The sequence below is a fragment of the Cajanus cajan genome, chromosome 10, assembly GCF_000230855.2.
Source record: "Cajanus cajan strain Asha chromosome 10, NIPB_CcT2T_4, whole genome shotgun sequence".
NCBI lineage: Eukaryota > Viridiplantae > Streptophyta > Magnoliopsida > Fabales > Fabaceae > Cajanus > Cajanus cajan.
In genome coordinates this window covers 35,216,614-35,230,095 of record NC_138526.1, presented here as the reverse complement: position 1 = coordinate 35,230,095, position 13,482 = coordinate 35,216,614, and the positions used below count along the sequence as shown (strand labels likewise).

At 26.4% G+C, this 13,482-nt stretch overlaps 1 protein-coding gene across 1 annotated transcript; it reads left to right on the top strand.

Moving 5' to 3' along the window:
• Positions 1-5,362: 5,362 nt before the first annotated feature.
• Positions 5,363-6,299, top strand: LOC109809094 (kunitz type trypsin inhibitor 106). Its single transcript, XM_020372318.3, has one exon. It carries the CDS (start codon positions 5,468-5,470, stop codon positions 6,062-6,064), a length of 597 nt encoding a protein of 198 aa, XP_020227907.1. The 5' UTR covers positions 5,363-5,467; the 3' UTR covers positions 6,065-6,299.
• Positions 6,300-13,482: the final 7,183 nt, after the last annotated feature.

Sequence of the window (13,482 nt, the reverse complement as noted above, 5' to 3'; positions counted from 1 at the left end):
AGTACAGTAACCATATTATTTCACCAACTTTGTCGACAATTATTCTTTGCTAAAAACTTTAATAATCACCTTTGGTGGAGTTTTTCTCCCAACCACATTTTTTGTACAAGAGTTGAACCCAATATTTTGTATAAAGAAATTTCAATTCTATTCGTATAAGTGACTTATTGGTAATTTATAATTAGCTTAAATATATTTTTAGTTCTTACAACATAAGAAAATTTTGATTTTGGTCTTTGAATTTTTTTTTCTTTGTTTTCATCTTTAAAATGTAGAATTATTTTTTTTTTTAAAATTTGTTATTTTGTAATTATTTTTAATTACTTAAATATGTGTTTATTAAAATAATTAATTGATCATCTCGATTGTTATCTACATCTATTAGTGAATCCATTTTAGTGTGTGACATCTTTAAATTTTTCTTATAGACCCTGACAATAAATAGGTCATACTTTATTATTATTATTTTTAAGTTATTGTTACAATTGACTTACGAGTTTTCTCAATAATTAATCTTTGTTTGACAATTTAATTGATTATTTTTAATAAAATCTCATCTTCTATTTAGGATGAATCACATGGATTACAATGAGGATATGATCCCACTGACATTTTTATAATATATATATATATATATATATATATATATATATATTATAAATTTATAATAATGTCTTGTCATATTAAAAATTAAATAATTTTACTCTTTTTTATATTTTTATTTTTTAAACAAAATCAAAGTTAATATATTAATTTTTAAGTATAATTTTATAGTATATAATACTCTTTTTATTCTATAATAAGTGTCGTGTTTGAAGAAAAAATAAGTCTCAAAATAATTAGTGTCATATTACTTTTTTAATATTGTATTAATTACATTTTTTATTTTTTCATAACATTATTTAGAAAAAGTAGATATTTTATTAAATTATTTATAATAAAAAAGACTAATCACAAGATTTTTTTATTTCTAGTCTATGTAAAATAATCTAGGAAGATACTTATTATGAGATAAAGAGAGTATTAATTATAATTAAGTCAGTAAAGAGATTAAAAAGTAATAATTGACTCAAACTCATATTATGGTATTTTTAAAAAAAGGTTAAAATTTTGATATAAAATATAAATTATTAAATGATTTCTTAGTTATTTATATAGAAAAATATATTTTTAAATGTTAGAAGTGAGAAAATCATTCAATATTTTTAAAATATGAAATCTTATATGGAACAATTTGATTTATATTTATATTTCAAAAAAATATATAATTATATATTTAATATTATAAATTTATATATAAATATTATTCCCTATACTTAAAACTTATAATTAAATCTTTCATTACTTCTAATTATGTTTATTTTTACTTAATTTAAATTCAAACAAGAAATTGAATTTAATATCACTATAATTAACGTTGATTGTTCGTCATTTTGAGACCTAAACTTTTTGAAATTGAATTAATTAATAAATTGATACTTCCTGGGTATTATACATTTATTTTAGTAATGTGTTGATTTTAGTATATACAAATAACCGAAAAACTCACTTCTTTGCCCCAACTTCAGGTTGTATGTACGAGATTATTGTCAACTTAAAAAAATACATTTTACTAAAGCATTTGAATATATTATTTTAATAAAATGTCAAAATGTAAGTATTTTCTAATATCAAATATGTACTGCGAAATTTTAAAGAAACATGAATGTATGACTCTTTGATTAGAGAACCATGACAAGATTCTAAGAATTAGGGGGGAGACACTCATTATAAATAAAATCGATAAATTAGAATTTTTTAGGACACACGTATAATTTGAGAAAATATAAGTCGATACATTATACTAACAATACAAATAGTGTCCAAAAAAATGTATTATTATCCTTTCATCATCTTAAATGTTTTAGTGAGTAAATTGTATAAGATAAATGTTTCTATTTATATAGTTAAAATTTATAATACGACACCGGTGTAACTTTTACTAAGTGTTATATATCGCTCAATAACTTTATATTAAATGTGAATTTTGTATATCTAACAGTTAGATTGAAAGTTCTTTACTCTTAGATCATATATACAAAATTTTATATTAATCTAAGATGATTTGATACTTCATTCTTATAAAACAAAATTGACGTAATATATTTATTTCAAAATATACTAAAATATGAACACTTTGATTACTCTCAAGTTGTTGTTCCTTTTTAACAAAATTTGATATACACATATAAAGTGATATGAATTTTCAATTTAACGGTTGAATTTACAAAATTCGCATTTAATGTAAAGTTATTGAGCGGTGTAACACTTAGTAAAAGTTACACCGGTGTCGTTTGAACCCTCCTCTTAATATAAATCATATTATAGTATTTATTATAATAAATAAATATTTCTTAATATATAGATTATAGTTCAGATTTTTAATAAACAAATTTAATAATTTTGATATAAAATTATTTTTAACTTTTGACAAATTCTTTTATAAAAATTATTTTAATTCAAATTCGAAATATAGATTAAGGATGGTACATTGATAGAAATGATAAATTAAAAAGATCAAATATACTGACAAAAAACAATGCATGTTGAGATATTTTTTTTTTTTACTAAATGTAGAGATAATGAGAAAAATACACACCTAAAGAAGAGAAAAGAAAATATTTAATTGAGAGCAAGGAAAGTGAGAGTTTTATTCTTTAAAATATGTATTTTAATTTATAAATTTAAATATGTTTTTAATTCCTTCAATTTGAAATAATTTTTTTTCTCTTCAAATTTAAAATCATGTTTTAATATTTTAATTTCAAAATAGTTTGTTTTAATCTTTTATGACCACATATAGAATCACTAACAAAGACAAATTAATTCAGTTGTATAATATCAATTGAATTTAATATGATAATTTTTATTAATAAAAATACTAATAGATGAATATTGTAAAACAAATTCAATAATATATAAATTTTGTTCCTCAAATTCACTAGGGACATTTTGATAAGCAAGATAATTGAAATAATTTTTTTCAAATTATATGGATTAAAAATATTAGTTTAAATTTGAGATGGTAAAAATAATTTTATCTTATATTTTTAAGAGATTAAAAAATATTTAAACTTAATTTATAATATTGAAGTAAACTTTTAGGTTTGAAAGTGCAAGAAAATTTAACAATCTTCTGTCCTTTTTTCAAATATTTTGCATTACGAGGTTTTTCAATAAGTATTCTATTAAAAAATTATTTATTTTATATATTTTGGTGATGTAATTTATTTATTTATTTTTATTATTATATATAATAATTCTTAAAAAATCATTTCAATTATATATTTTATTGAGTAATAATATATAAAAAAATTCACGCTATATATCATGCATCTTTATTAAATTTTTATCTTCTTTATAATTTTTCTTTCATATGAAAATGCATGGCTCATTTACGACCACACTTAATATGTATTGATATTTGATATAGTTATTGAGCATTAGAATATTCAGCCTACAAGTCGTAAAGGCCGACAATATTGAAAAAAAAGACTATTCAAATATACGATGATGTGTATTTATATACGTTTAAATATTTATTTTTATAGTTTTTTTTAACATCATTGAGTTTTGATTTTGATCTTTGTGTTTTTTATTTTTAAAATTTGTAAAAATTATTTTTGGTGCTTGTAAGTTGTAAGATATTTTTTTACCGTGAATTGTAATCATCGACCATTCTGGACCAGAACGACCCGTTCTGAAATCAGAACGACTCGTTCTAGTTATATTATTGGTGTGTTAATTTTGTACCTGGAACGGGGTTCCAGGTACAAAATTAACACACCAATAGTGTAACCAGAACGGACCGTTATGGTTCTAGGTGTATTAAAGAAATTTGGCATCCACCTACGCATCCACGTGATATCCACGTGGCCAACAGTTAATTCCGTTTAAATCATTTAGACGAAAGTCCCAAATTGTAATAATTTAAATTATTGGAGACTAAATTGAAACAAAAATTAAAGTGGGACTAAATTGAAACAAAAAAAATATTATAAGGGACTAAATAAGAGTTTTAACCTTTATTTTTAAAATTTGTAAAAATTATTTTTGGTGCTTGTAAGCTGTAAGATATTTTTTTTATCTTTGTAAAATAAGTAAATTTTCTCTTTAATCTTTGTAAAATATATTTTTTTAATTTTTATCTCACTAAAATGTAAATTTATGATCTCTGTCCCTAATAATGATTGTAAGATAAATAAATAATATTTATTTTTAGAGTTTATAAGAAAAATTTTAAGATGTCACACACAGATGAATTTACTAACAAACTATTTATGCACTCATTAATTACCGTAACTTGACAAAATTCAAAATTGGCATTGTGTACACGGCTATGTGTTGACATTTTCTTTGTCTCCTTTAGTTTTTATTTTGGCTTTACATTTAATTCAAAGCTCTCACTGCACGTTTGGTTTTGGATTTGGACAGGAACAGGATTCAAACGACATTATCAAAATGCTTCAAAATGACAATGCATTATAAATATATACTTAGGGAAAACGTCCAAAGATATCATTTGTCAAACTTAATAAGATGACATTTTCAATATATACAAATATAATAAATAATAATATGCGTGTGTAAATAATCAATAATATTTGCTTCAACTCAAAATTTATATTATATGATTTTTTTTTCAGTTCTAAGTTAACTTAGTTTAAGATTGCGATTATCAACTTCAATTAATTAGTTCAAATAATATGAATTACGAATCAAAATTTTGTAATGTTATATATTTTAAAATTTTAATTTATTAGTAAATTTCAAATATGATTATTTTACTTTTTTGAAAAGGCAAATACGAACTTATTTTAGCAATTAGTTTTGCAAGACTCCGAGATATAAAAATAAATAAATAATTACAATTAAAATTTGCACAATTAAAAACTAGCCTATACATTAAATAATAGAAAATCTAATTTTATAATCATAAATCAAAGTTTTAACTATTTCCGAATGAGATCATTTTATGACGACACTAGCTAAAACTCACTATTGCCGTTCCTAATCAATTTCCACCAAATCCTTTCCACTAGATAAAATCATGAAATGCATTAAAATTAAAAAAAAAGAAATTCTTATATTTTAACCTCCCAAGCACGACATTTGACTTATACAAACGAAATCATGTCTCATTTTAACACTTCAAACACCCTAGTCATCTCACCAATCCTCAAGAGAAATTTTGGCGGCACAAGCAAAGCTATTATTGGATAACTCATGTTAGACTTTTGTTCATCAATATTCCAACAAATATTATCTCCAAGCCATGCCACACACTCCACACCACATCCTATAAATACCTCACCATTGCAAAAGATGAATCACACATCTACAAAAGCCACAACAACCAACCCTTGTGTTAAAACCAAACCTTTCTTTATTGAGCAAAGTTAGTAACACCAAGACACACAACACAACCATGTCAACGAGATCAATTGAAACAACCCTAACCCTAATGTTATGCCTTGCAATAATTGCCACAACAGCATTGGCTCAATCCACCAACACCCCAGTTCTTGACACCAAAGGGCACCCTCTTGAGCGTGGCAAGGATTACTACATCAAACCCGCCATAACAGATAATGGAGGTCGTGCCACTTTGCTAAGCAGAAACTCGCCATGCCCTTTATACGTTGGTCAAGAGAATTCTGATGCAGAAGAGGGTTTACCCGTTTTCTTCAACCCTTTTGATGAAGCAGAAAACATTGTGAGGGTGAATAGGGACTTCAAGGTGGCATTCAATGCTTCCACAACATGCATTCAAGGCACAGGGTGGAGGCTCAGTGAGAGGGATGCAAAGAGTGGAAGAAGACTCATTGTTGCATCAGGGAATGATAGTTACTTCAGAATTGTGGAGGCACAAAGTGAAGGTATTTATAATATTCGTTGGTGTCCTACGGATGTGTGCCCTTATTGTAAGTTTGACTGTGGCACTGTTGGTAACTTGCGTGAGAATGGGAAGATTTTGTTGGCCTTGGATGGTAATACGCTACCTGTTGTCTTTGAGAGGGCATAATATATTAATGTGTCATTTGTGCTTGTGTTGTGTATGAACTTGAAATTTGTTTGTAACCAGTTGGCAAATAGTTGGAGCTACTGATATAGGAAGGAAAAGAAATACACGTCTCTTTTCCTTTTCTTCATTTGTAGAATAAAGCTCTAAATTGTTATTATTTGTGTAATTTATAGAATAAAGTTATTGTATGTATTAATTTACAAATTGAAAAATGCTGGTTACACTCATGTTAATACTTTTCTCGGTTATCGGTTGAAAATTACAAATTTTAGTGGCCATATAATTAAATCAAAGAGATATTTTAATCAATAAATGAGATGTGAGATTTTAAAAAAATTATAATTTTCAATAAATTTTAATAATAAAGAAAGCATTATTAAGTGAGTGTTAAAAAGTGTTACTTAATTTTAATGTTTCTCAAGAAATTTTATACTTTGACTACTCAATGCACACGTGTGTAAATTTATTTGCACAACTCCCGTGTATGAAGACTATTTTCATGCATGTTTTAATTAATATGTTTTGATGACCACTATGAGTTGGACTAATAGGATGTCACCACCTACTAACTACTGTCATATCAATTATAAAGGATAATTTTTTAAATATTACTTGGAACTCTAACTAATTTATGTGTAAATTTTAATATATATATATATATATATATATATATTTATATTATTATCACATAAAGATAAAAAAGATTAAAAAAATAAAATTATCACAAATTATTTACTTACAAGTCGAGTTATGATTTTTTTACAAATTATTTGGTTATTTTTTTATGGATCATCTTCAACACCTCTCCTTTAACATAAAAACCCTTCTTGAAACTATAACAAGATCTAATAATCTTGAGCAACGATGCATTTGTTAGAACTCTTTCATTATCTTCACTAATTTGAAAAAGATAAAGGTTTACAATAGTACAACGTACATGTTTAATTTATTCATATCTTCACTAATTGTAAAAACTCTAAAAATAGATGAGTTCATTTTTTCTCTGTGCCCTATTTTGAACCCATATTGATTCATCCTAGTTATTTTCCTTCTTATGATCATACTAAATTCTCGACTTCCATGTTTGTAATGTTTAACTCAAAGAAACATGTGACTTTGAGATTCTTTTGTATTTGTTTGTTACCATTACAAATGGAGACAAATTAATGGAATTCTAAATCATGTTCTTACATCAATTGTTACTTTAATTTGATTTATTCTAATACAAATTAAAGTATCAAAATACATGGTTTAGAACTAGAGTAAATCAAATTGAAGTGACAACATTGATGCAAGAATATGGTTTAGAATCCTCTTTGGCTCTATTTGCAATGATAATAGACACAAAAGATTCCCAAAGTCACATATTTCTTCGATTTAAACTTCACAAACATGGAAATTGATAATTTAGTATGAAAATGAGAAGGAAAAATAACTAGAGTAAATCAAGATAGGGGGGTTGTTTCAAAATGGGGGTATAGGATAAGAAGAATGAATTCACCTATTTTTAGAACTTTCACAATTAGTGAAGACGGGAGTGAATGTGTGCATCATAATGAACTTTTGGCCTTTTCAAATTGGTATAGATAGTAAAAGAGTTCTAGAATAAGCACACCACATTGCTCAAGGTTAATTACTCAACCCTATTCCAATTTTTTCAAGAAAGGTTTCTCCATTAGAAGAGAAGGGTTGAAGACTCATGAAAAATAAATGATCTAATAACATGTGAAAAAAATCATGTCCTAACTTGTAAGTAAATAAACTAGAGTAATTTTTTTATCCTTATGTAATAATATAAAATTTTAAAAATATATATTAAAATTTACACATAGAGTTGAGTATATTTTAAATTTTTTTTTATAATTGATTTGACAGAGATAAATAGATTGTCTCATTCTATTAGTGCAACACATAAGAGACACCAAAATATATTAATCAAAACATGCATAGAAGTAATAGTCGAGTGTGAATTAAATTTTTCACTCATCCAAAGAATGATGATCGACTAGCTTTAAACATGAACATATGAAAACCTGTAATATTTTTTTAAAACAAGCAGTTTTTGTGCACTACACTACAAGAATTTCGCGGATTAGCGAGGGAATAACTTGGATTTATATCCCTCGCTAAATTTCCTCACTAAATAGGATCATTTTGCGACCAACCTTCATCTCCTCGCAAATCCGTCGCTAAAGCTAGTGCTTATTTAGCGAGGAACTTAGGCCCTCGCAAATGCCTCCCAAATCCCTCGCCAAATTATGAGCCAAAATATAAAAATGAATTTTTCATCTAGCGAGGGAGTTTTCTTGTCGCAAATCCCTCGCTAATGAGTTATAAGTATAACCCTCGCAAATGCCTCGCAAATTAGTGAGGGAAAAAGTTCTTCGCTAATCCCTCACAAATAAGAGATTTCGTTGCTAGTAGAATTTGAAATTCAAGTATTTGTAAAATTTCTTGAAATAGTAGAATTTCAAATTCTCCCAAAAAAGTAAGAATTTGAAATTTCTCATATTTTTTTCTTTTTATTTTACTTATATATATTTTTATCTTATTTGTTATCTCTTCATTTTTTTAATTATTGAATATTTAAAAATATTTTAAAAATTATTAAATATTATCTAATATTAATTTTAAAAATTATTAAATATTATCTAACATTATCTATTAAATAAAACTATTGATTAAAAGATAAAGTATACAAATTTTTAGACTTAATTTATTGAATAAGAAATTCAATATATAACGTAATTACATTCATTAAATAACTCTTTTAAGAGTTACTTTTGAAGTAACTGAATTTTCACTCATATATTTTTTAAAACCCACACACACACACACACACACACACACATATATATATATCATAAATGTTAAATATAATTTATATGTTTACAATATGAATTTAGTCCATGTATGTTTTGTTTTCTTAATTTTGATAATTTAAAATATTTTTGTTTATTTTGATTTAGATATGAATTTAGTCTCTATAAGTTCATGTTTTCTCAATTTTAGTTCTTATAAATTTTAATTTATTTTTATCTTTATAAATATGTATTTTTCAAATTTTAGTTCTTTAAATATATATTATAATTTTCTTTCACTTTAGTTCATGTAACTTTGTACTAACAACTAAAAATTAGAAAGAAAAAAATATAAAATTATACTGACTAAACTTTGAAAAAAATAGTATAAATATTGAAACTGAAATTGAGAAAGGATAATCCTATAAGGATTAAAAATAATTTTATAAAATTGGAAGGATCAACATTAAAAAACTCTAAATTAATATTTAGCTTATATTTCATTTATAATATTTGAAAAATTAAAGTAAGCATAAATTATATATATATATATATATATATATATATATATATATATTAGTCAATTTTATCAAGATATTTGTTAATTATCATATTATATATAAAGGAAGTTTTTTTTTTCTAAACATGTATCACGATTTTTTCAAAAACTTTTTTGTTCAACATGTTTTTTTTACTCCATCTTTTTTAATAAATTTAATTTAATTTACCTTCTCTCCATAACTCTCTCTCTCTCTCTCTCTATATATATATAGAGAGAGAGAGAGAAAGAGATAGAGAGTGTGTGTGAGAGAGAGAGTTATGGAAAGAAGGAAAATTAAATTAATATATATATATATATATATATATATATATATATATGTGTGTGTGTGTGTTTTCTTTTCAATAAATATAACTCTACTTTCTTTTCTCTCGCCACATTAATATGCTATAATATTTTTCGTTTTTATAAGTTTTTGTTCCAAATATTATTTTATTTTTATACAATTGTAATTTTAGTACATTTATATCATATATAAATAAATCTTAAATGAAAATTTTATTATAATGTTGTGAAAAGAAATACTACTTTTTAAAGTATGTATTTTACTACTAATGTATTTTCTATAATTAATAAATATTGCATGATTGTGTAGAGAAAAAAATACACTTACTTTTTCTAAAAAATAAAATAAAATATAAAACACGTATAATATTAAGTAATATTCGTTTCAGTAGTTTGAATTGTAAAAATTTAATCAACTTAATTTAATTTTTTATTTAAAATTATTCAAAATAAAAGCAATATTAATATTATAAGAGGTAAAAGTAATAAATACATGAAATTTAAAACAAAACTAATTGCATAGAGTAAATATTTCACTTTATTTTTAATTTATTTTAAATTTTTTTCAAATACGAGTATTTTATTATTTTTAAAACTAAAACAACAACTTAATTATTTTTAAAACTAAGTAGCATTATATTTATTTTTTCCTTGGACCGGGAGGAATTTCAAATGAAGTGTTATTTATCATTTAAAATTGGTTTTATATTAATTTGATGATAGGCTTGAGGGAAGATGAAAGCAAGCACTTAATGCACCTCTCACTAAATCGACAACTTGATGCTGTCAGATGGAATCCTCTTAATCAGGATGAGGTTTCAGCTTGATTAAATTACCTTCTTACTCAACATTTTAATATGGAGTTTATAAATCGTTGATTATTTCTAAATAATATCAATGACATGTACTACGTAAATTTGGTTTTATCTTTTGTAGTTTTTTATGTTATAGCTTGTCTGTTGTATGTCAAAGATAATCTTCTGATGATTTGGCACTTTTTCAAATGAAATTATCATATTTAACAAGTGCTTGCGCATTTTATGTGAGACCAGTGATTTTTTTGATATGTTTCGTGTTATAAACAATTCAATATTCTATTTGCCCTGCTATTTGTTTTACTTTTTCATTTCAGGTTGTTTGTGCATCTATAAAAAGTAATGAACTACTCATATTCGATGTTGGATATATCTCATCAGATCCAGTTGAAGTAAATTTCAATTCTTATCTGTTATTGCACTTTCTTGTTAAATCTTGCTTACATGGACATTATGTTGCCAGTTCTTTCCTTTCAAAAATCACAAAATGTTTCTACTTTTAATTGTTGATATTTGACACCACCAAATTCAGATGAAGTTCTTGTTGCATTTTTCCATTATTATTAACTCTTTACCCGAGCTCTGTAATTTTTGTCTAATTATTTGTTAATGATAAAATATAGCACCTTTACCAACCTTCATCAAATCATTTCCTCAAATAAAGTCAGTTGGATTAATAACTTGCTTATAAAAGGTTTAAAGAATAATTCTGATATTTATTTCAAAAATATCAAAGAATAGTGTACCATATATATACATACAAGGGTCCTATAATTCCTCATCTATCAAAGGAATGACAGCTGCACAAATTACCTCACAGTTGTAATAATGCCTAAATTACAGCTAACATAATATTTGATTGCATAATATTTGCTAATAGAATATTTGACATATCTTAACACCCCCACTCAAGTTGGTGCATGGATATCACACATTCCCAACTTGAATAGAGACTCATTAAACACTCTACTTGACACTCCTTTGGTGAGAACATCAGCCAGCTGCAATTCTGATCTTACAAAGGGAAAGGAAATTATTCCAACTTCAAGCTTCTCTTTGATGAAATGTCTATCAATCTCCACATGCTTTGTTCTATCATGTTGCACAGGGTTGTGAGCAATTGCTATAGCCGACGTATTGTCACAGTACAAACTCATAGTTTCATTTGGTTTAAAGCCCAAATCTGATAGCACATTTTTAATCCACAAAAGTTCACATACACCTAGTGCCATGCCTCTGAATTCTGCTTCAGCACTAGATCTTGCTACTACAGGCTGTTTTTTACTCCTCCAAGTTACAAGATTCCCTCCTACAAAAGTAAAGTATCTAGAGGTAGATCTTCTATCATCTTTTGAACCTGCCCAATCTGCATCAGTGTACCCTTCTACCTTTAAGTTTCCATGATTTGAGAACAAAATTCCTTTTCCAGGAGTGGACTTCAAATATCTCAAAATCCTCTCAACACCATCCATATGAAGCTTTCGTGGGTCATGCATAAATTGACTAACAACATTCACTGCATAGGTAATATCTAGACGTGTATGGGACAAATAAATTAATTTTCCTACCAGCCTTTGGTATCTCCCTCTGTCTATGCTTGCTGAATTTGAGCATTGAAAGAGTTTATGATTTTGTTCAATTGGTGTATCAATTGGTTTACTCCCAAGCAGTCCAGTTTCCGATAGTAAGTCAATAGTATATTTTCTTTGGCATCGAAAAATACCATGTTTTGATCTAGCTACTTCAATACCCAAAAAATATTTGAGGTTTCCAAGTTGTTTCATCTCAAATTCAGATGCAAGGTATTGTTGTAAACTAGAAATTTCATCTTGGTCATTTCCTGTAACAATCATGTCATCTACATATATAATTAAGGCTGTAACTTTTCCTTTTCCTCTCTTCAAAAATAAGGTGTGATAAGAGTTACTTGCTCTATAGCCAAAAGCCTTCATAGACTTGGTAAATCTTCCAAACCATGCTCTTGGGGATTGTTTTAATCCATATAGAGCCTTCTTTAATTTGCAAACCTTCATTCCAATTGAATTTGTCATGCCTGGTGGAGAATCCATATAAATTTCTTCTAAAATTTCTCCATGTAGGAAAGCATTTTTCACATCAAATTGTAGAAGAAGCCAGTCTTGGTTTGCGGCTAGCGACAGAAGTATTCTCACAATGTTGAGCTTGGCTACCGGTGCGAACGTCTCTTGGTAATCTACACCATAAGACTGAGTGTAACCTTTAGCCACAAGTCGTGCTTTATACCTCTCAATAGTTCCATCAGCTTTATGCTTAATTGTAAATATCCATTTTCAGCCCACAATTTTATTTCCTCTTGGTAAAGACACAAGATCCCAAGTGTTGTTTTTTTCTAAAGCTGCCATCTCATCAACCATTGCTTTGGTCCATCTAGGATCTGCCAAAGCTTCCTGTATATTACTAGGAATAGAAATTGAAGATAATTGAGATACAAATGATGCATATGACTGGGATAACTTGTGAGATGACACATATTTACTAATGGGATATTTAACTTTGGCTTGGAGGTCTGGTTCATATTTAGCTGCTGGAGGTTGACCACGGTTAGAACGGGGTGGAAGATTATATTGGACAGTAGTAGACTCAGTGTTTGGTGTGTTGGTGGTCTCACGTAGACAAGGATCAATTTCATGATCGGTTTCATCTAAATTAGTATTATCAAGGGTAGGATCAAGAGAAACAATTTCATGATTAGTTTCATTAGCATTATCAGAGATAGGATCAGAAGGTACCTCTGAAGAGTCAAACGGAACCTGTGGAGAAGATTGAGCTAATTGGTTATGATCAGAAGACACTGTATTATCCAAAAAAGAAGTGTCCATATTTAGGATTGGCTCAATTCCTGCAGAATGATCCTCACACGATAATTTATCTTCACAATATAATTATATATTTGAGATATCAAACATACTAACATCATGA

Excerpts from the sequence above, each read along its gene's own strand:
- LOC109809094 (XM_020372318.3), top strand. The coding sequence starts at position 5,468 with ATGTCAACGAGATCAATTGAAACAACCCTAACCCTAATGTTATGCCTT.